The 27,578-nt window shown below is 39.5% G+C and overlaps 1 protein-coding gene across 4 annotated transcripts in view; it reads left to right on the top strand.

The window, feature by feature from the left end:
• fgd5a (FYVE, RhoGEF and PH domain containing 5a) overlaps positions 1–27,578 on the top strand; it is a 77,943-nt gene that overhangs the window by 3,603 nt on the left and 46,762 nt on the right. For 2 of the 4 annotated variants that reach the window (XM_067430863.1, XM_067430862.1), the window contains exons 3-5: positions 2,974–3,020; positions 16,248–16,306; positions 20,415–23,101. In XM_067430863.1, the coding sequence (XP_067286964.1) occupies positions 3,014–3,020; positions 16,248–16,306; positions 20,415–23,101 (2,753 nt within the window). In that variant the 5' untranslated portion in view covers positions 2,974–3,013. Of the gene's footprint in view, positions 1–2,973; positions 3,021–16,247; positions 16,307–18,146; positions 18,950–20,414; positions 23,102–27,578 lie in introns of those variants that run through there. The other 2 variants (XM_067430864.1, XM_067430865.1) reach the window with 2 other exon arrangements.

Here is a 27,578-nt window from a genome sequence, read left to right as displayed (position 1 = left end):
CTCGCTCCGGAGTCACGACAACAACAAACCTGCAACAAACCATGGGTGCGTCTCAATCAGCTCCCTAGTTCAGTAGTCAGGGCACTGATCAGGGAGTCAGCCCATTGACTTATGTCCTGATCAGTGCCCTGACTAGTGAACTAGGGAGCTGATTGAGACACAGGGCATGAGTGAACATGAACGAAGAAGCTGATGAGACTGCTTTGCTTGGCCCCGTGGATGGGAAATTTTGTTTTAAAAAACGAAAGAATGGAAGCGTCGTCAAGAGCATGGTAGTGTGCAAGCTATACAACTAGGAATTTGGGTATCACCGCAGCACACTGAGCCTCAGATATCACAAATATGCTTTTTCTACACTTAATGGCAAACATTGCACTGGTCTGCTGGACTGAAATAAATAAACAATATTTTGTTGATTAAGCTTATGTATTCAGTCATTATTCAATGGTATACTAAAAATACATGTGAAAAATGACTTCTCATTGTTCTCAGGTCAAATATTTATATGCAATTAAAATGCGATTAATTTCGATTAATTAATTACAAAGCCTCTAATTAATTAGATTAATTTTTTTAATCGAGTCCCAGCCCTAGTTTAAAATAATGTTCTGCCGTTACTCTGTGTGTCCGCTCAGCGGCTGCTGTTACACTTGTTGCACACTGCTAAGAGTAAAGGAAACTGAGGGTAATGCAGATATGACACAATTGACAGGCGACTCCATCAGACTCAGTATTGGTTAAAATAGCAATTTTCTCACAATTTACAAATAGTTGGAAACATCTGGGATATTGTAAGATCTCAACTGAACAAAATATATAACACTGGCCTGATGGGTTTTGGATATTTTACTGCAAAAATACTACATAGTGCACCTTTAATATTTGGGTTTAACACATTTTTTAGTTTTTGTTTTATTCCCAGAAAGTAACTATTTTTTTGTTAGTAAATGCAGTTATCAATCCAAACACTGATTGTGTGCTAAAATTGTACTAAAATTATTCCATAATTCCCAGAAAAGGTACATATTACCATAACACACACACACACACACACACACACACACACACACACACACACACACACACACACACACACACACACACACACGCACAATATTATGTATAAGATGTTTTCATTTTTCTCAAGGGGATCAAAACAATTTCCCCAACAAGGTCAAACAATAACTGCCATTACTATTTTTGTGGGAACATTCAGTCCCCATAACGTACGATTTACCAGGCCAACACACACACACCGAGACTCACAAGATTAGTCCATGTGTGAGGTTACTCTGAGAGTAAGCTGTGTAAAAGCTACCACATAAATCAAATCAGACATGTTTTAGGTTGGGAAAAAATGGGGTTCAGGCCATTTCAGTAGCCCCATATAATGTTTGAAATGAGACCTATATTGCTGGCTCAGCATTTCCCCTGTGCATTGTGCAATAAACAGCAGGTAAATAATAGTCTTTCATTTATAAAAACTATAAACTATGTGTTTCTAGCTCTGAGAGACCTTAGGGATGAGAAGATGGTCGTTATTAATATACAGTCTGTGATTGCCCTTATCAGCATATATGTATTGTAGCTTCCATATTACACAGATTTAAAGTGATCCATAATAAATAGAATCATTATTGTGGTACACAATTTTGCGTATACTAATTAGCATCAACTTCACAGAGGGATATTATACAGCTCATTATTAAGTTCACAGAGCATATTTTTACTCTAATAAAACATATTTAGTATCTGCTAACTACCATGATGTTAATGTCTTTGAGTTTATTTACTTAATAAATAATACATTTGATCAAGAAGGGGGAGTATCATAAAAAGGAAATTAAAATAAATAATGAAAAAAGGCTTTTGGATGCTTGTAGCTTTACATTTTGTAAGTGAAATATTTATTGTTAAGCAAGCATATGTGAGAAAATGAAGCAGAAATTAATTTAATTGTACTGAAACCACTTAAAGGGTATATAACACTTTCTGCCAGTCTCATGTTAATCTTAAATACATTAACTATTTCGTCCTCCATATCTCCGAAGAGTCTTTGGTTTTATCATATTTATAAAAGACAGATACGCATACTGATTCTTTCCGAAAACAGCCGCCAAACTTGTGATCAGTGGGTGGAACTAAACAGGAGCGCGCACACACACACACACACACACACACACACACACACACACACACACACACACACACACACACGCACATGAAATACGTCATGGCATTATCCCTGGATAATTTTTTTGATTCACTATACATTATTGTTTTGGACATTATATGCACTTATGCGCCGATTGCCAACAAAACACAGACATTTGATGCAATTTCACACACCGACCTGTGATTTCGACACATGACCGGGAACAAACAAACACACTTCCAGAACTCCGTTGCAATATTGTCCTGTTTAACACTGTGAAGATGCTTCGAAACAATTGTCATTGTAAAAGCACTACATAAATAAAGTTGATTGATTGATTGATTGATTGACTTGTAGAACTCTGTTGATGCACCGAAAAAACAAACTGCATCCACTGTTTCCTTAATGCTGGATTATTTGGGAAGCTGAACAAGGTTATCTTTGCATCACAACCAAAAATTCCATTGTTGATTCCGTAACCAAACAAAGCTCGTTGATGGACGTGCTCTTGCACTCGCTCTGGTTGATGGGTGCATACGCTCATCCTGGAGCGGTGCCCAATGCCAATACAAGCAGTAATTCTAACTAAATGGAAATTTCTTTCCATCGATTCATCAATCCATTTCTTGTATCAACCGTAATGACCTATGGTGGCTTGAATGTAACATTGCACCAGTTACAAATATTTTTTAAAGACGACAAATTAGAGTATATATATATATATATATATATATATATATATATATATATATATATATATATATATATATATACTGTTTTATGTAAGTTAACAATATCTTCTGTCTTCTCTTCTCTAGGTCAGTTCAAGGTCAGTTCAGGTAAACGCAGCAGGAGTTCATGGCAGGTGAAAAAGCCTCTTCAAATGCCACATAGACCATCCCTCACAGAGACATTCATGGTTACAATTAAGCTTTATGATGGCACTTCATGAGCCCATGGGCATTGTTTAGACAATCCTCATCTAATCATCAACACATGATCAAATTTGTGAAGCTGCCTCTTGTAGAGTTACCCACATTTTTTGACAACGTCCAAATATATTTGCGCCCATGGGTCTAAATGAATTAGCAGTAGAGAGGTTATAAATGAAGTAATAAATGAAAGAGAGAGAAAGGAAACTAAAAGGAAAGGGGGACGTAGTCATCCGCTCCTGTGGTGAGCCCAGCTGGCACCTCCATTACAAACACCCAATATTAATGCTTTTGCACTTGAGCACACACATCAAAACAAGTATACAAAATTGAAACAGTTATGTTGCACAAAACCTCTTTTGAGCATGTATATATATGCACAAGAACTCCATAAACTGACACATAAACTCCCACAGCCACCACTGAAGCTCGCAGCACATACTTTTATGGGTGGCCAAGGAGACGGTGGACTAGTTTTTAATCTTACCTTTATTGTATGGGGTCCTAGGTGTGGGATATATTTTGACAAGATGAACAACATAATAAACCAGAGGTTTCTTTTATGTCATCCTTATTTCTCTATGTCAATTTCTCTTTGTAGCTGATTGACCGATTTGTCCTATTTGCTGAGAGTCAGTTTTGTAAACAAATGAACAACTGCATCACAAAGGTGACATGCAGAGGTGACAGAAACTCACTTTTAACCATAGACTGTAAAAAAATATGGACGTAGTGTCCGTGACGTCACCCATAGGATTCCGATAAGCCGTTCTGAAGCTTAAAGTATGGTCGAGCTGGGCGTTGCCATCTTGTGAGCGAGTCAACGCGTGTCACTCCCGGATAACAGAAAATGGGCAAAAAGGCGGGATGTGCGCGGAGCTGAGGTGACGCAATAACTATAGACGGCAGATTAATGGCTATCCACTTGTAACCACGCCCTTAATTATGCAGAACTTTAAGGCTTTATATAACGTAAACGAATGAGTTATAAAAAAATTCACCCCCCTCAGAGTTGTCATGAAGATCAAAATTAGCCTTATAAGCCAAAACCGCAATTTGTACCGGGCTGTAAACATGTTTTTTACAGAAAATTGTCTCAAACAGAATTTTAACATGGGGCTCTATGAGATTCTGCTCCCTTCTGGAGCCTGTCCCTAGTGGCCAGTTGAGGAATTACAGTTTACATTACTTCCGTATTGGCTTCAAGAGAGATCGCGGGAGGTTGCCACTTGCTTTTAACCTGTGTTGCCATGGCAGCAGAATATCAGTGCAACACATCCATCATATGTGACTAAATGCCGTTGATATTAGGATATAGGTTATAAGAAGCGTGTAGAATTGAACAGAAAGATAATGTAATCGCACTTCAGCATTTTGGATGGGAAGTCCTTTTGCTATTGTACCCAAAAAATGGAAATTATTTACTTACACGTTCCAGAACACGTTCAGTCCTGTATTTGAGTCCTTAATATGGTTACGTTCACAGACAGTACGGTTATTTATGGAAGTGACAACCGCATTCTATAACCGAACTAACACTAATACATTTTTTTATGACACACAACCGCATTCTCGGAAAACCTGCAATGTGTGAATGGAACCGGGCTGGACAACTAGTTTTCTGTCACGTCGCCGCTCTGCTAGGGGGGTTTGTGTTTGGTTTTGCTTTTGGTAACATACAGTGACGGAGATAGGTTAAAGGTTCTTGTTCTCCACCAGAGTGGCTCCTGTCAGTTTTGTGTTCTAAGCGCAGCTCAAATGCTGTGTAATGCGTGAGATGCTGCAAAAGAAGACATGAGTTCAATGGTTAAATGTGTCTGGCTAGTGTGTGTTTACATAGAAGCTTCTGTTAGTTAAAGGGGTCCTTGATTATGATTTCACTGTTTAAACTTTAGTAAGTGTTGCTGTTAAACAATATCTGCAAAGTTACGACATTCAAAGTTCAACGCAAAGGGAAAGCTTTTTAAGGACTACAACAAACAGCTGGTAGGGACTACAACAATCTTCATCACAGTCAGTGACCTCATTTACATAAATCCTATCCCCGCGAACAATCAACAAAGGGGATGAGGTCATATTGGGCTGCTTTAAAAAAGGATAGTTAACTCTCCACATCAGCTATACATAAAATTATCAACTAACCATTCAGATTCTACTTGGCACTTCTTTGTGAGTCTCCATCGCCCGACTCCGGTTTGAGCATAAAATGAATGGATGGATTTGTGGCTTAAAGCTGCACTGTGTGATATTTTCCCCCATCTAGCAGTGTAAAGGTATATGACCATCCAGTGAATTATAGTTTCTGCTCCTCTCAATTCTGATTTCGTTTTGACTCCTACAGTGGCTGATTTAGTCCAAGATTAGCATGGCAATCCCATTCGACACTGTACCATCGAGTGTTAAAACGCGAAAGGCGAAGCTTGAATTTACAGGTATGTCCCTCTTTGGCTAATGTACTTTCAAGATGGAGGGGCAACATGGCGACCAGCATTCGAACCCCTCACCCGTATGTATTTTCAATGGCATATTAAAAACTTACGAGAATACTTTATTACTTGAAAGAAGTAAATATACATTAATGAGCACGTATATTAAAACCTTTAAAAGGTTTTTAGCTAAGAATAAACTAAAAAAAGTTACACAGTGTAGCTTTAAATGCTCTCCTTTAATGTCAATTACAAAAATAACGAACACAGCAGTCATTTTGACGTTCCTAAATCCAAACCTTTCGAAGACACAGTGGCTGAGTTTTGTTTTTAAAGGAAATATTCCCCCCAATTAACGTCAGTATGGTTTTATGTTTGCGCAAACCGCGAAGCCTTTCTCACCAGACTGCTTTATAAACGAGGGTCAGTATAAAGCAGGTTTGGCTAAGAAGCTGCTCCTTAAAAAATACATTAGATATAGAAGATACAGCATGCTTTCTATGTATGACGTTCTCAATATAATTCATAATCCCACGTTTATAATGAACAACGCTTTATGGTTATTGTGCATGCGTAATACGTAATAGACCGCCAGAACGCTGTTGATGTTCCATTAGCAACTTTTGAAATTTCCTTTTGAGAAGCTCACGCTACTGTAAGTTACTGTTTGAACAGGACAGATTTCGAGTCTCTCTCTCTCTCTCTCTCTCTCTCTCTCTCTCTCTCTCTCTCTCTCTCTCTCTCTCTCTCTCTCTCTCTCTCTCTCTCTCTCTCTCTCTCTCTCTCTCTCTCTCTCTGTCTCTCACACTGTAAGTGAATGCGGTTGTCAATCCCCAAAAAATACAGTATGAACGTAGCACTTTCGAAAGGAAACGTTTTCGGGTTAACGTTACACATTGTTAAGGCGCGTCTATTGATTACAACGAGGATTAATTTTGAAATTCCTGGATTGTGTGGCCAAGACTATTTACAGAACGGTGGTAAATACGACCAGGCTCACCTTTAAAAATACTTGAACACCATGACATCAAAAGTTGTAACTAATTCTTATAATAATGATTGAGATACTTTAAGAGGGTGTAAAAGCATTATAGAAACAGTAAAAGATTGAAATAGTCTGTGCTGTGCAAGTTCAGCATGTCTATATTATTAATGGTTCTGAAAAAGACACGAACATGAATAGAAATTCAGCAAAACATTTCTGCTGATGTGGTGCAAGTGTGTGAATAAAGGATGATCTGTCATTGCCTGTTCATCCTTGACTGTATAGCTGTTGGGAAATAATGTGTGTGTGTTTAGGTTGTGTAAAACAGGCATGGTTTTAAAGATGACCTCAGCAAAGGTTGTCCCCATCTCATTGAATGGAGACACTGACTCCTGAGGGAATCCCAACAGAGCACTGGTGAGTGTCACCTTACTTTACCTTCAGTATCTTAGACTTAATCAGGTTCCAATCATCTCACCCCAGAAAGGCCAGGTGTGTTTCAATGTAGCTGATTGATTATGGCGGAATTGAGTTTTGCAGAGAGGGACTGGACAGATTTTTGCATTGATTTAGGTTAAGTATGAAACTGTTTGGATTGTGGCACTAATTGCAGCCCATTGTTGTGGAAATATTGATTATTGGCTCATCAGTAAATCTGTTGCATAATTGTTTGGTTGTTTATCTCCAGTATTTTGGGTTGTGATGGTAATGATCTAAATCCGAAATACCTCACTTCCAAAATGAAATGATGATGCCGTTCATTGCTGTACTTGCTACTGCTGTCTGGTCTTGTCTTGTCCCCAAATAATTTTAATCCCAAAGGATTTAGCAAAAAAGAAAAAGGTTAAAAATGAAAACATGAAGCTAGCCTATAACAATCACCCATCTGTTGCTTAACACTCTGAAACCAGCTTTACAGTCTATCAAAGCTCATTTAGTTTTTTTGATGGGAGCTAGGCAAAATATTCTTATCTGTCTAATCTATAAGAGTCAAAGGCTTTGGATACAGCCAACCCTTGTGAAAAGAAGATAATTAAATGTGCTGAATGTGCAGTTGTGTACTTCACTATATTCATACTATATAAATACAATGCCATATATCTAAATGTAATGAAACACTATAAAGTATAGTATATAAGGTGAACACCTGTCTATAAGCTAGAATTCTGACCCTCAAAGACCTGTTAGTCTGCCTATAAAATGTGGGGAAGACAAAAGAGCTGTCCAAAGCTTAGCACATACATCACCTTGATGCACCCTGGACACATCCTTAGTGATGTTACCTGGGGTCACGGAGTGTTTCGGGTCTTTCAAGCATCATACACTCTCACCCAGGCGACCCAGCCGGGGTTGATCAGGCCCCAGCTTGTGTCCAGGTAGCCCTACCCCACCCATGGTTCTCCTCTCTTTATCCACAGCCACCTTGAGGCAACTTCTGCTGACTCTGTGACCTCCTTAATGGCCCTTCGCTTACTGGCCCCTATGATGCCCAGGATGTTATAGGCCCTGCAGAGAGACTGGCCAGCAAACCCTCTACATCCAACCTCAATGGGCTCACACCGTGCTCGCCACCCATTATTCCGGCACTCCTCCACTAGCTCAGCGTATTTTGCCCTCTTTCTCTCATTGGCCTCCTCGATACGGTCCTCCCAGGGTACAGTAAGTTCAAGGAGAACGATCTGCTTAGAGGTCTCTGAGATGAGTAGCATGTCAGGCCGCAATGTGAGGTGGCGACAGCTTCTGGGAATTTCAGTTGCTTCCCCAGGTCAGCTTTCAACTCCCAGTCTCGTGCTGTTGCTAGCAGCCCTGATGAGGTGGCCCTGGCCGCTAGTGGTGGCTTGTCCCCAGCCCGGACAAAAGCAATAGTGTTCTTCACTGGGCGGAGGCGCTTACAGTGGTCAATTCCACAGCTGATGGTATTTGCTATGACTTTTAAGACTTGGTCATGACGCCAACGGTAGCGCCCCTCGCCCAGTGCTTTCGGACAGCAGCTGAGGATGTGCTCCAGAGTCCCCCTCTTCAGGCAGAGGGCGCAGGCTGGCGACTCCACCAATCCCCAGGTGAACAGGTTGGATGGGCTTGGTAGTACATCATAGACAGCCTGGATCAGGAACCGCAGGCGATGGGGTTCTGCTTTTCACAGCTCCGCCCATGTGACTTTACGGTCCACTGCATTCTCCCATCTTGTCCAGGCTCCCTGCTGCCGCATTCCAACCATCCTGCTGGCCCGCTCCTCCTCTACTGCTACCCGCACCTCTTGCTGCACCAGTGCTCTCCTGTCCTTCCCCTGTGCCTTATTGTAGCGAGGTGTTGTGCCGCTACCCAGCCCAGCTCTTCCATGAGTCACTGCTCCTATCAATGACCTGTGCCGTAGCCGTGACTCAGCCTCATCCACCGCCTCTACTGCCCTCCACTTCTGCCCTGTCCTCACCTCGATCCCAGCCTGGGAGACCATCGGGTCTAGTGACTCTCTGTGTTGCAGCACCTCCCTGGCCCGGCCCACCTTAAACTCCTCACTTAGGCCGCTGATGGGGAGCTTCAACTTATTGTTCTGGCCATACAAAGCAATGCTGCTCAGGCTTCGAGGTAGGCCCAGCCACTTCCGTAGAAACCTGCTGACTCTCCTCTCAAAGCCCTCGATGGTAGAGATTGGAACCTCATAAATCAGGAGGGGCCAGAGAATCCGTGGGAGGATGCCATGTTGGTAAATCCAGGCCTTGAACTTGCCAGGTAGGCCTGACTTGTCTACTGCAGCCAGCCAGTCCTCCAGTTCAATGTTGGTTGCAAGACACTAGAGACAAAATTGTATACCTCCACAAGGCTGGAAAGGGCTATGGGGAAATTGCCAAGCAGCTTGGTGAAAAAAGGTCCACTGTTGGAGCACTCATTAGAAAATGGAAGAAGCTAAACATGAATGTCAATCTCCCTCAGACTGTGGCTCCATGCAAGATCTCACCTCGTGGGGTCTCAATGATCCTAAGAAAGGTGAGAAATCAACCCAGAACTACACGGGAGGAGCTGGTCAATGACCTGAAAAGAGCTGGGACCACCATTTCCAAGGTTACTGTTGGTAATACACTAAGACGTCATGGTTTGAAATCATGCATGGCACGGAAGGTCCCCCTGCTTAAGCCAGCACATGTCCAGGCCCGTCTTAAGCTAGCCAATGACCATTTGGATTATCCAGAGGAGTCATGGAAGAAAGTCATGTGGTCAGATGAGACAAAAATAAAACTTTTTGGTCATAATTCCACTAAACGTGTTTGGAGGAAGAAGAATGATGAGTACCATCCCAAGAACACCATCCCTACTGTATAGCATGGTGGTGGTAGCATCATGCTTTGGGGGTGTTTTTCTGCACATGGGACAGGGCGACTGCACTGTATTAAGGAGAGGATGACCAGGGCCATGTGTTGCGAGATTTTGGGGAACAACCTCCTTCCCTCAGTTAGAGCACGGAAGTTGGGTCGAGGCTGGGTCTTCCAACATGACAATGACCCGAATTACATAGCCAGGATAACCAAGGAGTGGCTCTGTAAGAAGCATATCAAGGTTCTGGCGTGGCCTAGCCAGTCTCCAGACCTAAACCCAATAGAGAATCTTTTGGGGGAGCGCAAACTCTGTGTTTCTCAGCGACAGACCAGAAACCTGACTGATCTAGAGAAGATCTGTGTGGAGGAGTGGGCCAAAATCGCTCCTGCAGTGTGTGCAAACCTGATGAAAAACTACAGGAAAGGGTTGACCTCTGTAATTGCAAACAAAGGCTAGTGTAACAAATATTAACACCTCTCAGGTGTTCAAAGACTTATTTGCAGCTGTATCATACAAATAAATAGTTAAAGGAAGTGTATGTAAGATTGTGGCCAAAACTGGTACTGCAATTATTTTCCAATGACTGTAGAGCGTGTATCCCTTCTCCCCCTCCCCCTGACTCGAGGTTGCCAGATAGGCTGCAGGATCCAGCAGGAACGTTTGTAGCTGCAGCTGTGGTAACTAAAGCAGATCTGGCAACCCGGATGCCGAAACACTACTGACTTTGTGATTGGTCGATAGGTGGAGGGTGGAGCTTCAGGCCAAAACACAACATGTCAACATCAACATCAACATCAGTTGAGGGCTGCAACAACAACTTGTAAATGACAATATCCTGACCGGACTACTGTTGTCAGTGATATAAGTATCTGAAATTAACATGATTTCTTAATGTCTAGTGACATATTAGGGCTATTTTATGATTCATTGAAATACATTTATTACATACAGTTCCTTTAAAAAATCATGCATTGTGATTTCTGGATTTTTTTTTTTTTTTAGATTATGTCTCTCCCAGTAGACATGCACCTACGATGACAATTTCAGACCCCTCCATGATTTTTTAATTGGGAGAACTTGCAAATTAGCAGGGTGTTCAAATACGTATTTTCATCACTGTATATATATATATATATATATATATATATATATATATATATATAGTTTTCTAGAGACTGATCACATCTAAAATCATCAGTATTAAAGTTGGTTTCAGTTGGTGTGCAATGAATCTAAAATATATGAAAGTTAAACTTGTATCATTACATCATGGAAAATAATGAGCTTTATCACAATATGCAACTTTTTTGAGAAGGACCTGTGTGTGTGGGGGGGGGGGGGGGGGGGGGGGACATGCACCTACGATGACAATTTCAGACCCCTCCATGATTTTTTAATTGGGAGAACTGGGTGTTCAAATACGTATTTTCCTCACTGTATATATATATATACATAATATGTAATATATGTAATGTATATGTAATATACATTATTTTCCAGTCCTCATTAGTGCCTGCACAGATCGGTTGAATGAGGCATCTACGTAAATGTACCTATGATTGTGCCATTTTTAAAAAAAAATTTACGTTCTTTGACGGAAGTAATGGAGCTGGGGAATACTAGATGTGATATGTATTCTCTGATATGTATGAAATATGTCTGATATGAGGTAAAAAATTATTATTATTATCATATCAGACATATTATCATATTATTTTATCGAACGAATACTGTTCGATTTCTTGCAGAAACCGATTTTTTCGTGTCTTAAGACATCAATTTGTCGCCATGAGCCATAATATGGATTCGTATGTGTTTTTTACTCTTCCTTTAAAACAGAGCGTTCAGAGCAGAGGGCTAAAATCAGGTTAGGAAAAATGCCTTTTATTTATAAATGATGACAGTTTTTGGTGTAAAAAACATTCTAACATTATAAATGAGCCCCAGGACACAAAACAATAAAACAGTGCAGTTAAAGTCCCCTTTAAATCATTATGTTTTCATATTTCTTTTGGAATGCTAGGAGTGCACTTTTGATGTGGTAACTAACATTCAAAATATTATACAAAAAAGAAGATCTGCACACTGTTTGTGTCACTTTATTTAAAAAAGATTAAAAGTAGCAACGTTTCAGTTAAAGACTTTCGTCAGACACGCAAAACGAACCGTTGCTACTTGTAATCATTTTCAAATAAAGGGAGATGAACAGTGTGCAGATCTTCTTTTTTGTATTATCTGATGATATATTTTTTTGATCTTGCACCTGGCTAAGATGCTTTGGATGTACGTACCTTGACCTCTTTTTTATGTGGCACTAAATTACTTCCTTATCCTTACAAATGGGGTATTATAAAAGTATATTTTAGTTTACCTTAAATGATTCTGTACATTTGGCTGTACATTTCATTGAATAAAAATACATTTATTTAATTGCAATTAATTGTCAAAATTTATTTGACAACATTTACATTCAGTTTGCACATAAATATATTCTTTTAAATTGTATTATTTCCATAATAAGTACTCTTTTTAAAAGCATGCTAAAGTGTACATCATTTTACAAGGGAAATTCACCAGCTACTTAATTTTATTCCCAGTTGAATTAAAGTGCTAAAAAAAATTCATATACCAAGCTTTGCAGAATATCTCAAGATGCTTTATCTGCATTCAGTTCTGTACAGTTTTGTATGCATAAATAAATCCCATCAAGTATTTATTGATTTGCTGATGATTGTGCCTCCCTATTCACCTTCATTGCTTAAGACGTTTAGATACATGAGAGCGGCTGACAGCCAAGGCCAAAAGAGGTTAGAAAACACAGATATTTTTAAACTTAGTATCTGCATCCGTTCAGTCTCATTTGGCTGAAAGATGTTAAAACAGTAACAGGAAAAAGTAAATTCAGACTAGGGGACTTTTTTCACACTGGTATTGTTCCCCTTAAGACCTGCAGAACAAAAGATCAGCAAACGGGTCTTGCTAATCAGCTTGGAAATTATTCTTTTGCTGAGACCTGAGTTTTGTGTTCGCTTAAGTAAGGGTTAAACTAGGGAAGCCGGCTCTTGGATCAGAAGAAATATCATTGTGGCCTAATGAGGGTCTCTGTCATGCTGCACTGTACGGCGCATGTGTTTGTGTTTGCATTAGAATACTAAGCAAAACAGAATGTGAGAATGAATGTGACGGGAAAGGGCAGCCAGGCACTCTGCACCATTTTTCAAAAGAAATCAAGCTCTCCAGGGTCCATAAATCTATTGTGCTAAAGGCTATAGGCTAGTGTTTGACTGGCCCATTGTGCTGCGCTTTTAAAGGCCAAGCCACAAGTCTTTTTATGAGGCTTCTTGAGACTTTTATTCATCAACGGTAAATCGATGTTATTACAGTGCAGCTCTGAGGATTGTGCCTTTCTGAGAGGGGTATGCAGGCAAAACAAGAGACTTGTTATCAAGACCTGCCCTCCTTCTTAGCATAACCTCTCTGTTGAAAATCTAATCACTCTATCTCTCCCTAAGCAGTTACTTGAGTAATTTTTTTTATCGTCTCAGCATCTGAAAATAGCAATATACCTCTATGATAATAATGCTGTCTTCACGTGCTATTGTAAATTTCTTCCCCCTTCTGAAGTCGTGATTACAAGCTCCTTGCGTTGAAGTGTTTTGTTGTCGGAAAGCATAGGAATGGAGGACAGCTTTATTTATACCTATTTCTTGGGGATACCTTATTATAGCCAAAATGTATTGAAAATATGTAATTTTGAATAAAATGAAGAGTCCCATTCGTTGAAAACGATATAAATATCATAAATCACCACATCTAGCCAGCCAGATTGCTATTCTGGAATGTTGATCAAATACATGCTTTTGTTGCTGCATGTGTATAAAACATGCAATATGCTTCAAATGGTTATTCATATTGTAGATATAGTATACCAGTCACAGCCGCAATTGTTTGCCCCAACTTTGAAACTCTCCAAGTCAGTAAATATGACTTAAGAGAGCATTCATGTGCAATTTACAACTAGGAAACTTGTATTTATTACTTAAAGCATATGAAGGCAGCATTAGAATTGGAATGAGTTCCACAGTTACTTTGTTCCATCTTGAATTTTGTTTAGTAAGCAAATGCAACTTATAAAATGTAAAGTTTAAATATAATGCGAAAAAAACAAAATGGTTTTGATAAACTATACAATTTCCTTTCAGTCAGTCACGTTCAACGCACAACGTAATGTCAGTGCTTTCCAACATGCTTGTCCGTTCCCTCCTTCAGGGAAAAACAGTTACATACGTAACCAGGACTTTTTCAAGCAAAGTCTAATAACCAATTAAAAGTAGTCACATATTTTTTGTTCACATTGAATACTTGCGAATCTTACTTATTATTTTATATTATATTCAAGGTTAAATGTTTCTTTTCAATTTTTTTTCTCCATGTTGGATGAATAATTTTAATATATTGTTTAACATTAAGATTCAACCTATTTAAGGTTTCTCTTTCCAATATACCCTTAATGTGTTTTTTTTTTTACTTTATGCTCCAAACAATAAATGAATTAATAGAGCCGTACAAAAATACATTGACTGGATTAATGCAAATGAACACAAGGTTAAACACTGCTGTATAACAGAGTGTTACAGTTGCTCTATAATCTTTAACTACATGCACTCTTCTATAACCCTGCATGGCCAGCGGTGTCGTATTGATTTGGCTTGAGAGGTCTTGGACTCCAGGGAGTTCAGTCTTTGTTTGCTATTTTTGATGAAGTGCTGACTCCTGGCTTCACCTGTTTTTCTCCGGCAGTGTGTCATTGGTCGAGAGACTGGGGGAAGGTGAGAGTGTTGGTACTGTAGCTGTGCTTTTGAGTGCTGATGCCATTTCTCTTTCATGTTCTCTTCTATAAGGGATGATGACTGTCAGACACCTGGAGATCGCAGACTGGAGTGGAATAATCTTTTTTTTTTTGCATCTTAGACTACCCTTATAATTATATTAATACTTATTTTAGTAATGGTGCTAAAAAGTTTCCTAATTAGATTAGCTTAAGAAAAATGGATGGTAAATAAAGTGGCAATCATTTTAATAATGTAGTCCATAAATGGTCTCTTTTTCACATTTCCTGGGTTCTCAAAAATCGAAGTCACCATAACTGGGTAAACTAGTAGCGGCGAACAGGAGATGATAGCAAATATAATTTTTGTATTTCAATTTTGCTCAAATTAGCATATTTCATCCGACCAATAAAAGAAAAGTGTTTTTAATACAAAAAAAGTCAACCTTCAAATAATTATGTTCAGTTATGCACTCAATACTTGGTCGGGAATCCTTTTGCAGAAATCACTGCTTCAATGCGGCGTGGCATGGAGGTGAAAAAAGTGCTTTGGACCACTGAGCAACAGTCCAGTGCTGCTTCTCTGTAGCCCAAATGTGGCTTGACCTGGGGAATGTGGCACCTGTAGCCCATTTCCTGCACACGCCTGTGCACGGTGGCTCTGGATGTTTCTACTCCAGACTCAGTCTACTGCTTCCGCAGGTCCCCCAAGGTCTGGAATCGGTCCTTCTCCACAATCTTCCTCAGGGTCTGGTCACCTCTTCTCGTTGTTCAGCATTTTTTGCAACACTTTTTCCTTCCCACAGATTTCCCACTGAAGTGCCTTGATACAGCACTCTGGGAACAGCCTATTCGTTCAGAAATTTCTTTCTGTGTCTTACCCTCTCGCTTGAGGGTGTCAATGATGGCCTTCTGGACAGGGTCGGGTCGGCAGTCTTACACATGATTGCGGTTTTGAGTAATGAACCAGGCTGGGAGTTTTTAAAAGCCTCAGGAATCTTTTGCAGGTGTTTAGAGTTAATTAGTTGATTCAGATGATTAGGTTAATAGCTCGATTAGAGAACCTTTTCATGATATGCTAATTTTTTGAGATTTTTTGAGGGTTTTCATGAGCTGTATGCCAAAATCATCAATATTGAAACAATAAAAGACCTGAAATATTTCAGTTGGTGTGCAATGAATCTAATATATATGGAAGTTTAATTTTATCACTACATTATGGAAAATAATGAACTTTATCACAATATGCTAAATTTTGAGAAGGACCTGTACAACATGACAACATGCCATTATATATATAATATATAATTATGTAACATTGAGTTTGACACAAATCAGTGAGACTTCCTTCTGTGAAAACATGTCCGAATGTACCTTTACAGTACAATAATAATCTGCTTTTTTCAGCTAGTCAGAATTTAGAAACATTCAGTGTGTTCTTTTAAAGGCAGGTGTTATGAGAAGGGTGGTGAGAGACTCATATGAGCACTGGGAAAAAGTCATTGACCTTCTTTCCCAATCAGTTTCCTGTTTAGGTCAGTTCTGTGAATACATGTGTGTGTTTATGAGTAAAAAGTTGGTTTCTGACATGTTTTTCCTCTTATCCCAGGCATGTGCCATAATGCAGCCGTCCAGGTGGAGGGGCACAGAGCTCTGCGGATCTGTTCGGTCAGAAATATTTGTTCACAAAAGTTTAAAAACATGTTTTTATCCTGTGCATATAGACCACATCTGCAGGGTTATTTATCTCAGAGCTATTCTTTCAGTCCCCCCTTCAATTACAATGCCTACAAACACTCTGCTACGTGCACATACCCACAGACGAAAACACATTTGTCTGATAAAACGCAAAAAAGGTCAAATTTAGTGCCATAGTATACTTTCCAGTAAGGGACACAATTAGCACAGCAAAATGCCAGCTGTATGCTATCTTTGGCTGTGGTTTGCCATTAAAAGAACAAAAGAAGAGGCACATTAGCTAGGAACAGACCACTTGCGGATTTCAAAGTATCAGTGATGAAGCTTAAATAACTTATATTGAAAATGTATTCTAAAATATCAGGTTATTTTGAGAACACTGTTTTTGAGAAGGGAGATTTCTGTTAAATGTTGTCATTCTAGCTGTCGGACAGTTTACAGGAATAACAATGTATCCTGTGAGAGCTCATGTGACGCTGTAGCTGTTGTAAATATTTGTCTTAGAGGGGTCAAGGCCAAAAAACAATTATTTTGCGGTGTTTACTAATGTCTAGCTCATAATGCAAGTTGCTTATAGAAATCTGATGTTCATTTCTAAAGCCAAGAACAAAGACAGAAATGAACTAATAGTCAATCCAGGCAGTTATGTTTTGAAATTGTGAAACATGCTGAACATATGGCTTATTCCCTTGTGCCACACTCCTACATCTTAGCTGTGCTGTCCTATTGTTCATGGTGTTCATCTGACCTTCAGTTTGCAGACAGATTGAGAGAAAGAAAGAAAGAGTGAGATATATGAACACACGAGTCCTGTGGAGTTATATATAATACGTCCTATGGAGTTTGCCACCTAATGTTTGAAGGTTTGGCTTGTGATATAAGCTGTCAAAATGGAGCCCCAGGTGGCTGACAGTTTTCTCTCCTGAGTTTCAGGACTGTTGTCTGCCCTTGAACTGCAGCATCTCAGCTGGGGGTTATCTTCTCTTATACAATTCGGTGTTCATTAGGCTTTAACAAAGGTTTCTGTCAGAGAATATCTGATTTGGTGGATAGCCTATATGGCAAAGATTTGTCTGAATGGACATCTTGTTGTAAAGGAGATGCAATGAAAGTAGAATTTAGAATCATGATTAGTCCAGAGAATACCAATTATTTCAATTCTACAGAATGTGTTTTATGTCATTGTTTCCACTAATTTTGAGTCAAGCCCACTTCATGAATTTTAAATGAAACATTCACACCAAATTGCATTTTGATCATCAAATGACATGATTATTGTAGGTAAAGAAGTGTTTGCCCAAAAAGCTGACATAAATTACATTCCCATATCTAAATTTGTTCAGTCCAATCATCTCTTTTTCTTGCATAAGGCACCAACACTCTCAGAATTATTTAAAAAAAAATATATAATAAATTACAAATATGTAATCTAAGGGTGCAGTCCCAGTAACAATCTGTTGTACCTCTAAACGTACAATTTTTGCACATTTTTTTCTGAGATCCGTAATATCACTGGTGGGCCTTCAATAATTTGGTGCATAGACATCCCCTATTTGGATTATTTGTAGGAAATGTTTTAATCTAAAAATACTCATTGAATTCGTGCTGTCAGTATGAAGTTAAATTAGGAAAAATAGTCTAAATCTTGAATGTAGTGATTTCCTAGCAGGGTTAACAGCAGCACACTGATTCATTTGTTGCCAAGGAAGCGTTGCCTGTTGTGCAGGAAAGAGGGATAGCAGTTTCCTGTTATGAAGAGAGGCTTTTAAAGAGCTGCTTTCCTCCAATCAGGCAGCAGATGAGCAGAAAGGAAACCTGGACGAAAGCTTTTAGTGTTCTTTTTAGAACCTGTTTTAGGAACATTTGTTGAGCCAAATGCCAGTATTTTAAAGGCTATCAACAAAATTACTGCATGATTTCAAAGACTTAATTTTTTTTTTTTTTTTTTTTACAATTAGACCTCACCTCGGTAGGGCAATTAATCGTATTGTTAAGAATTCGGCTAATGATTTAAACCACCTTTTGGGTAGCCTATACAACTAAATTGAATGACGATGTGCTAGTAAAAAATGCAGTTTGATTAGACATTTCGAAAAAAAAAAATCCTGTGCGAGCAAGAAATCCTTTTAAACATCCTCTAAATCGGATACTGAAACATGCCATGTCGTGACAGTAGCCTAATGGAGCAGTTGTTCGTGAAAGTTCCGTACGCCACTGATGGTTATTGGTTTTAGATGTTTTTCTATGTGGTTTCGGTCATCGATCCTTGTATTCCCGTGAGGGTGACTCGCTGTACCTCCTCAGGAAGCGCGCAGAAAACACCTTCACTCTCCAAGCCCAGATGGGAGAGCGCGCGCATCTCTCTCATTCCTAGGCGGAAAGCGCGCGGATCTGAAGAAACCTGCTGCAACAGTCGATAATAAAACTGATTGGAGGCACACCGTCAAATAAGTGATTAAGTGTTTATAATTTACTTTTAAAGCCTTATGACAAATGTCCCAGGAGTAAGTTCACGGCACGTCTGGATATATACTGTTGCTTCTGCGGAATATCAAGGAATAATGTGGAAATATTTCATATGCCACGGTGGATGACATCCGACAATGTACGCAGGTAAAACACCAAATAGCTCTGAGTTAACTTTTCAGCACTGTTAAATTATTTGACTTTTTCGAATGTGTGAACTACAGTATAATTAATAGACAACATCCAGCTCTGTCCGCAATATTGCCGAATATTGAATGCATGCGTTCTAGTGGAAAAAGTTTATGATGACATAGGAAACAACAGTTTTTTTTCCCCCTACACTGTTTTGACTGTGCGTTAAATTATATCACCAGTAGATTTTAGCACTGCCATAGTACGTGTTGCAAAAATATATAGTTATAGATAGGCCTATACAGTTAATATGAACGATAATTATTAGGACTATATATATATATATATATATATATATATATATATATATATATATATATATATATATATATATATATATATATATATATATAGTCCTAATAATTAGGATTTATAAATGCTAATTTAATATTATTCAGTCACGTTATGTTAAGTCAGTCTTTCTGAATTATGTTAATTCAGTTGGTCCTGGTCACCCTCAGCTGGTAGGACTAAATTAGCCAATAAAAATGGTTGACACTTTAGAGCCAATATCTGAGATCATGTACTGATGGCTTTACAGTTTGTTTCTCCCTTTATTCCTCCCATTGTGTTTAACCATTTGTTTTAAGTGAATTCTTGTTGCATAATTCATATCCTGTTATTTTGCCAAGGGGACCTTAGTTGGGATGTTGATGTTTCTCTTTTTATTGTTCTTCAACGCACTGAAACGACCTTTTCAGCAAAAAAAAGAGAAGAAAATCCCGTCTGGGGGTTGTCAGGGGTGGGATTTATCACTGGACAGTGAATCATGGGAAGACTGACGAGAAGGAAGTGTATTTGTGTTGTGCAAAACCGTGCACTTGTAGAAAAAAAATGGAGAGGGGGTTCATGGAGGAGACAGGGTGCACTGTTAATGTCCTTCCCCTTTGCACTTCCTGTCCACAGTTCTTCCAGGAGAGTCTGCTGGAATAGTTAATTAGTCGTGTCAGGAAACAACATCTTAGCAGGGTGAGCACCAAGTGCACGGTGAGTTTAATAGGACGTGCGTCAAGGCAGGTAGCAAATAACAGGAAAAGACATGGGGAGTATGAGTTTTGTTAAAAGAAAGGGTGTGTTTCACCAAAAATGGTGTTCAGATTAACCCTTTATGAAAAGAGGCACTTTAGAGTCAATTGTTGTGATGTTATTAAAATATATTATTAATCTGGCTCTTTTACTTTGTTGTATGGTTGTGAAAATTATGTTCAGCGTAAATGGAGTGAGCATATAATCACTTCATTATGTGTTAAGTTCAGAGATTGCTGTTCATCAATCATGTAGCCAAATCAATATGCTGCTTTAAAGGAGCAGTTGAACTCATAATGGCATGTTGGCAGTCAGTTTAACGATTTAATTCATTTCTATTGCAAAGATATCTAATTCAACAAGTAAATGTAATCTTTTCTCATTCTGTTTGCAGATTTTTAGAAGCAATTCCAAACTTCTCAGCCAAAGACAAAGCAATTTGACTATAACTGTGTGCTCCAACCTGATGTCAAGGCCTTGTCCTTCCAATCGAGGTCCTAAACCTCCTGTGGCACCCAAACCAAGGCTAGCCTCTGAACTGAGCCAAAGCATTGTGGGTAATGGGGACATAACATCCTCTGATAGACTGGAACTGAAGCAAGACAGTGAATCAGATGTCGCACAGGATGAAACAGATGCATTCACAGAAAACTGTACTGACGATCACATGGAGAGTGACTTATCTGAAAAAGAGTTTACTGTAAACTATGACACTAACCATGACACAACTTGTTATAATGAAATAGAGAAAGAATTACAAAAGTCAGCAGATGAAACAATGGGAGAGGATGAAGATAAAGATTATACTACTGAAGTACAGCATGCAGCCTCTTCAAATTTGTCGGAAATGGTTGATGAAATTCTTAATTCAACAGATGAGGACCACAGCAAAATCACTGATGATGCCAAGACAGCTGAAAATAGAGAAGATTCTTATAATGTACTTGAGGACACCTGTGTAAGTTCTGAGAATGAGACACCTACTGAAGTTCAGCCTGCAGATGAATCTCAAAGTCCATATGAAGAGATTGAGGAACAACCATCAGACAGTTTTCAACATGCCAATGGTCAATATGAAGATGACAATAGAGCAGATGCAAACTGTTTGGTAGAGGAAGATGAGACTGGGCTTTCTTCAAAGGCTACAAACTGCAGTCAACCCTCACTATGTGAGGAATACCCTTATGACATTATTGGCACACTGGATGATAACAGCACTTGGCAGGCTGAACGTGCAACCAAAGACCCATCTGGGCGCTTCAGGTTTGCAGAGGAGACAGAAGATGCATTTGAGCCCTACTCTGTCATAGAGGTTGTGCCAAGTGATTTGACATGTACCTCTGACCCAGAAGTAAGATGCACTGATGAAGAATCCAGCAATGAGAAACCAATGGACTCAACAGAGGGAACATCAAACCAAGAGCCTTACTATGTATCGTCGGACGATGTGGCAGAGTTAGAGGAGGAACAGGCAAAATTAGAAAATGGTGTCTCTCAACCTGCTTCTGAAGGTCAAGAGATGGCAAAAAACGAAGGCGCGGATGACTATGCTGATATTGAAGACCATGGTGCGGATGATCAGCAGGTGGAGTGTGTGTCATCTGAAGATTATGTCGAGATAGGAGATGAAGATGAGCCAGTAAACATGGAAAGAAAAACCAAGGGCAAAAGTATCAGAGAACGATCAGTTAGACGGGGACAAGCCCTCTTGAGTCAGAGGAACAGCTGCCAGCCACGTCTTAGACTTTGCAACATTACTGTTCCTGCTGATTTGGATTTAGGCAGAACTCCAGAACTCACAAACCGCTTGGTTTTTGCTCACACCACAGAAGCATTTGAAGAGGACATCGAAGAATTGGACTGCCATATTGTGCCTTTCTTTGAGGACTCGGACACAGAAAGTGACGAACACATTTATGAAGAGGCTGGCTTTGACTCAGAGGGCGAGAACTTTATCTCTCTTGACAGGAAGAGCATTGTAACAAGATCTCGTTCGCTCTCTGGGAAAGTACCTGGATATGTTCCTGAGACTGTGCCTGAGGAGACGGGCACTGAGTACCAATCTCACGACTACTACACTGTGGCCTTGGACCAGAATGGAGATCCACACCCCAAGCTTTCAGATGAAACAGAGGCCAACCGAATTATTCCCTCACTAAAGCCAAGGCGGTTTCTTATTTCGCCTCGATCACTTTCTGTTGAGGGCAGAGATTTGCCATTCTCTGGGCACTTTGAGGGTGAGAAATCCCCTAGAGAGGAATGCAGATTGCAAAGAAAAGATGATACACTTTCTTTGCCTTGTGTCATTACTTCCTCTGGAAGCTTTTCTCAAAGAAGTCACCAGTCCTCCAGTGGTGTGTCAACACCTACATCTCTAGTCGATATCCCACCACCCTTTGAGTTAGCTTACATAACTAAGAGGCCTGTGACCAAAAGCTCTCCATCACTTCTAATCCAACATGAGTCTCCTGACAACCCCAAAAAGAAGACAACATCATTTAAGCGTTTCTTGGCTTTAAAATTTAAGAAAAAATCAGAAAGCAAAGCCCGTGGAGATGGCAGTGTCCGTTCCTCCAGGTCCTCATCTGAATCTAGCCACCATGGGCCCATTCGGGTGCTGGAGCTTGATCGAAGAAGTACAAGTGGTTCCCCGCAGCTTCAGTCCCGTGTGGGAAAGCCACAACACAACTCAGAAATACCTACCTCCTTTCTGCTTTACAAAGAGAGGCAAAGAAGGCAAGGTGCACCCAAGAGTTACAGCAACAGGGGTATAGCAAGAGTGGAGTCCTTTGAGGACCGCTCTCGGCTCCCCTTTATGCCCCTTCCCCTCACTAAGCCTCGTTCTATCTCCTTCCCAAGTGCAGATACTTCTGACTATGAAAACATTCCTGCAATGAGCTCAGACTATGAGAATATCCAGATTCCACATGGACGGCCCACTCGGGCAGTCACTATTACAGATTTCTTTGATGACCACAATCGGACAGCAGCACCTGCTAATGAGAACGATGGCTATGTGGACATGAATAGCTTTGCAGGAATAGAAAACAAGACCACCACTCAAGAACAAGACATTGAAAGGTATAGTCAGTCTTTTATAGAACTTCATCATTTAAAACCCTAACCCTTAGGGTTTTAATAGGGTTTTAAATATAAAGGAACTCTATTAGGAAGAGTTATTTCTGTTTAAATCATCAGACTGTAGCATAAGATTGTCTAGAGAGTTATATTTTGAATGCTGAAACCCCTTCCTCTGAACACAATGGGAATACCATCACACAAGTCTGGAGGAAGTGCTGGCCAAAACAATGTTAACAGGAAATTAGGCAAGTGTTTGGTCACTCTGATAGCTCAGCTTGCACCTCTCTCTGTCTCAGAACACTTTCTGAAATCTTCCTGGCTGAATAAACAAGACTTAAATTATTACAGATATCATATTCTAGAATACACATGGTTTTTTGGACAGATGAAGTTGCAAAAAAAGCCCATGTTCACTTGTAATTAAGCAATATTACACTCCCAAATGAGAAATTTGTCTTGACTCCCTGCTGATATTCAGCCCAAGAGCACAATTGTTAATGTGATGTTGCTTTTATGCAAAAGTTAATAGTGAACGACTTTCATTTTAGACACATTATGACCCAGTTGTGTTTTTAATTTTGCTATGCAAGATCAACTGGCTGCATAATGAAAATGAAACAAACTGACTTGCCAAACATTAACGCTGTGGCTGCTGTGCATGTGGTACTAGAGCAGCCAGTGGCATTGAGTTTCATTGGTTCAAAAGATGGACTATGCTTGTAGGGTAGCTTATCTGATTTTCTCATTTGGAGGATTTGATGGTACATTTGTTCGAGCAGCCTATCTGTGTGAGAAAGAATACAATGCAATGGTTCAATGATACAAATAGTATAGGAAGAAAGTGAATTAAACGTTAAGGCTATTTTTCTCTTTTATTGCAATGCTCTCACAGCCTGATGCAGCTGAGTGGAGGGGAATAGATGAGAAAACCGGGGAGAGTTTTCTGTTCTCTGGGTGAGCATTTTGGTAACATGTAGTGTTATTAAACCAAACTCCCCAAGTGTGTTTCTTTTATTGTGCTTTTGGGAGATTTGAGGTTTTAGAGAGGTTTAAAGACAGATGACTTTCTGACCTCCTTTTGACCATATGACCCTCTCTGCTCTTACTTTACCACCCTAGAGTCATCATTAGAAACCTCTGCTCGATTGCCTCCGGTGTAGTCAAAAGATCCTGACTGTTTCAAGTGGCCTCTGGGTAGCTTTTTAATCAGATTTTCAGAGAAACACAAGGGAAATTTCCAGAAGTGCTTGTATCATGGTTAGTCTCTCCATTGTTTATCACTCACATTCATTCTGCAGTTTTTTAGAAATACGGTATTTTACATGATTTTATCAGAGAACAGAACAGAGCAGGTAGGATCAATTTTTGAGTGCCAGCCTGCTAGGGATGGTGTGAATACTCACTGCTTTTGGATATTACTCCTGGCCATAGTGTTTATGTGCCACACTTTTGAGCATCCTCCATTATTCAGAAGATGATATGGGAGCCAGAGACCTTTTTCTGGTGACATTATTGACTCATTGTGTTGATGTGCAATCTAACAGCGTTGCATGTTTGCAAATGGGTCTATGTGTCTGCACCATTAGCCGCTCTGTGTCCCAAGAGAATCCTCCGTCACTGCTGATGTTCTGTCTGTTTTTGTTTGTCGTATTTTGAATGCCTGCAGAGAAAAATTGACATTGCCACTTTGGTGGATGGAGGCACAATGACAGGACAGTGATTGATTACAGATGCATAAAGGAAGAATATTTTTCATGCCTAAGCCAATCAGAAAAATGTTTTGTACTCTTTGCTGGTCCCAAAGGACAGTGGGTAGTGTGAGAAAATTATTGAGGAAAAATCCTCAAAAAAATTGAAGTTATAAATAGCTACTATAGTGTATTATATTGACTAGAACCTCCTATATTATAGAAATATTTGACATATTCTTAAAGGTGCACTATTTTTTGCACTATTCTCCCACATTTTTGCAGTAAAATATCCAAAATTACTAGGCCAGTGTTATATATTTTGTTCATTTGAATACTTACAATATCCCAAATGTTTCCAAGTATTTGTAAATTGTGAAATTTTTTGCTTTTTGTGTGTGAGGGAGTCGCTTGTCATTTGCGTCATCTGCGTTACGCTCGGTTTCTGGTTTTATTTAGCAGAAGCGCTTTACTCTTAGCATTGTGCAACAAGTTTCATAGCAGCCACCGAGCGAACGCACAGAGTAATGTCATAACATAATTTTCTACACACTCAGATGGATCTAATATGATAAACAGAGCTGCGTTACCTCATACTCATGACTGGAAAAGTAGAAATGGCGCCAGCGACTGTGGCATAATAAAAGTACTGCTGCTCGCGTAAGGCATGTTACATTCATCTTATTAAATGGGGGGTGAAACACTCAGTTTCAGTCAATCTCATGTCAGTCTTGAGTACCTATAGAGTTGTATTTCATCCTTCATATCTCCTTCAAGTCTTTAGTTCTATTATAAAAGAAGGATAGTCTGTTCTGAGTCTTTCCGGAAAAAAAACAAGCGAATGGAGGCGTATCGTGTCGGCGGAGCTAAAAAATAACGAGCGCGCACAGCTTTTGCATTGAGAGCGTATTAAAACTGTGACACCCTCAAGCGTGGAAAAGAAAACGTTACCCTAAATAAACCATAGCTATCAATCAGATTCAACTATACATGATCCAAAATCTGATCCGGAGGATGAAATTGAACAGAAGCAACAGCAACAGCAGGACATCTCTGTGGTACTGTAACTATTTAGCAGCTTGTCAACATTTGCGTGTGTTTTCTCGTGGTTTATGACATGATTTGGTTTATGGACTATTGTATGCGACTGAACGATAGCAGTAGCAAGCGAAATGGTTTTACATGTCAGACTAGTGTTTACATAGAAAACAATGGAATAGTAGCAGATTTTTAATGAAGAAGTGCGCTTTGTGTTTTACAATAAACAAACAGACACCTAGTGGTCAGCTAAACAAATGTATTTAAACACACATCATACATCGTATGCTTCATTGATAAATTAACTATACGATCGTGTTGTTTCCTGATGTTTACTTACGCGAGGATATCCAACTACACACGGACATTTGAAGCAGTTTTACTCACCGTCTGCCTCCAAAGCACGACTATGAACCTTTATCGTTGGAACCGTTCCATTAAAAACACACTTCTTTGGTGACATTGTTGATTTTGTGAAGTCCTGTGACAGCAGTGAGTGCAGCTACGTCACACAGACCCGTACTCGAACAAAACTTTCCGAAACTTGTGAGAAACCGGAAGGAGTATTTTTGACACAGAAATACTCAAACGTTCAGCTTCATTTTTGAAACTTTGTCCATGTTTAAGATGCAAATCCAAGTCTTTAACAGTGTACAAAGCTCAGTATGCATGAAACAGTATGCAGTATGCTCAGTATGCATGAAACACATAAAATATTCGCTTTCAGTTTAAACAGCTCAAACAGGCACTTCATAGAATAAGAACATAAGAAAAAACAATCATACAGCAAGCATACCAAAAAAACATAAAAAGAAGAAATTAGATGCTTAGAAAGACAGTTTGAAACATACATCCAGAGAAATTAGGGAAACAGAACACGTCTTTTCATATGTGTTCTGAAAGCTTTCTGCATTTTAATGCTCACAAAAGTTGGGTGTGGGTCTGGCCTGGGCTGGTCTGGTCCGGTCCGGTCTGAGTTGGGCCTGGTGCCCAGGACTCTCAGGTCATTGCCAGGTTATCCCAAGAGAGGACGCACCCAGCCAATGAGCCTCCACACTGCTATTTACAGGAAATGCAGGACAAGGGCGAGGGGACAGGGTCAGTGAGATGGGGTGGAGACAGGCAATACCGATCTCCCAGACTCCCCTGCGACTCAAACAACAAGGCGAGGTGTGGCAGTCAGGAAAGTAAGGCTACCACAAAGATATTGTTGTTGTCATCGTTCCCAGCTTTCTTCGTGTCTTTTCTAATATTACAGTAAAGACAGGGGTCAATCTTTGACTTTACTTCTTTTTACAATGTGAAATGTAATTTGTAAGATCCTTTGATGATTTTAAAAGCATTATTTAATATTAAACATAATTGAAATGATACTGAAAAGATGACTAAATAAACAATATCTATCTGTTCTGAATATTAAAGGGATAGTTCATCTAAAAAATGAAAATTCTGTCATCAATTGCTCACCCTCATTACATTACAAACCTCTGAGTTTCTTTCTTCAGCTGAACACAAAAGATGATATTTTGCAGATTCATTTGAAGAAACAGTTGATGTGCCACAATGACTAAAACCAAGCAAGAATATACATCTCTAGGTTCAGCCAACACAAACTGTTCTTCATGTTCTCCTCATCTGCATTAAAATACGTTTTGTTAAATTAAGTCTGGTAATGAAGTCATCTCAGGGATGCTTATCTTCTATAATAGCACTATTACACAGATCCAGACAGAGAAACAAAGGGGTTTCTA

Source organism: Pseudorasbora parva, chromosome 22 (assembly GCF_024679245.1).
Source record: "Pseudorasbora parva isolate DD20220531a chromosome 22, ASM2467924v1, whole genome shotgun sequence".
Classification (NCBI taxonomy): domain Eukaryota; kingdom Metazoa; phylum Chordata; class Actinopteri; order Cypriniformes; family Gobionidae; genus Pseudorasbora; species Pseudorasbora parva.
This window is presented reverse-complemented; position numbering and strand designations above follow the sequence as displayed.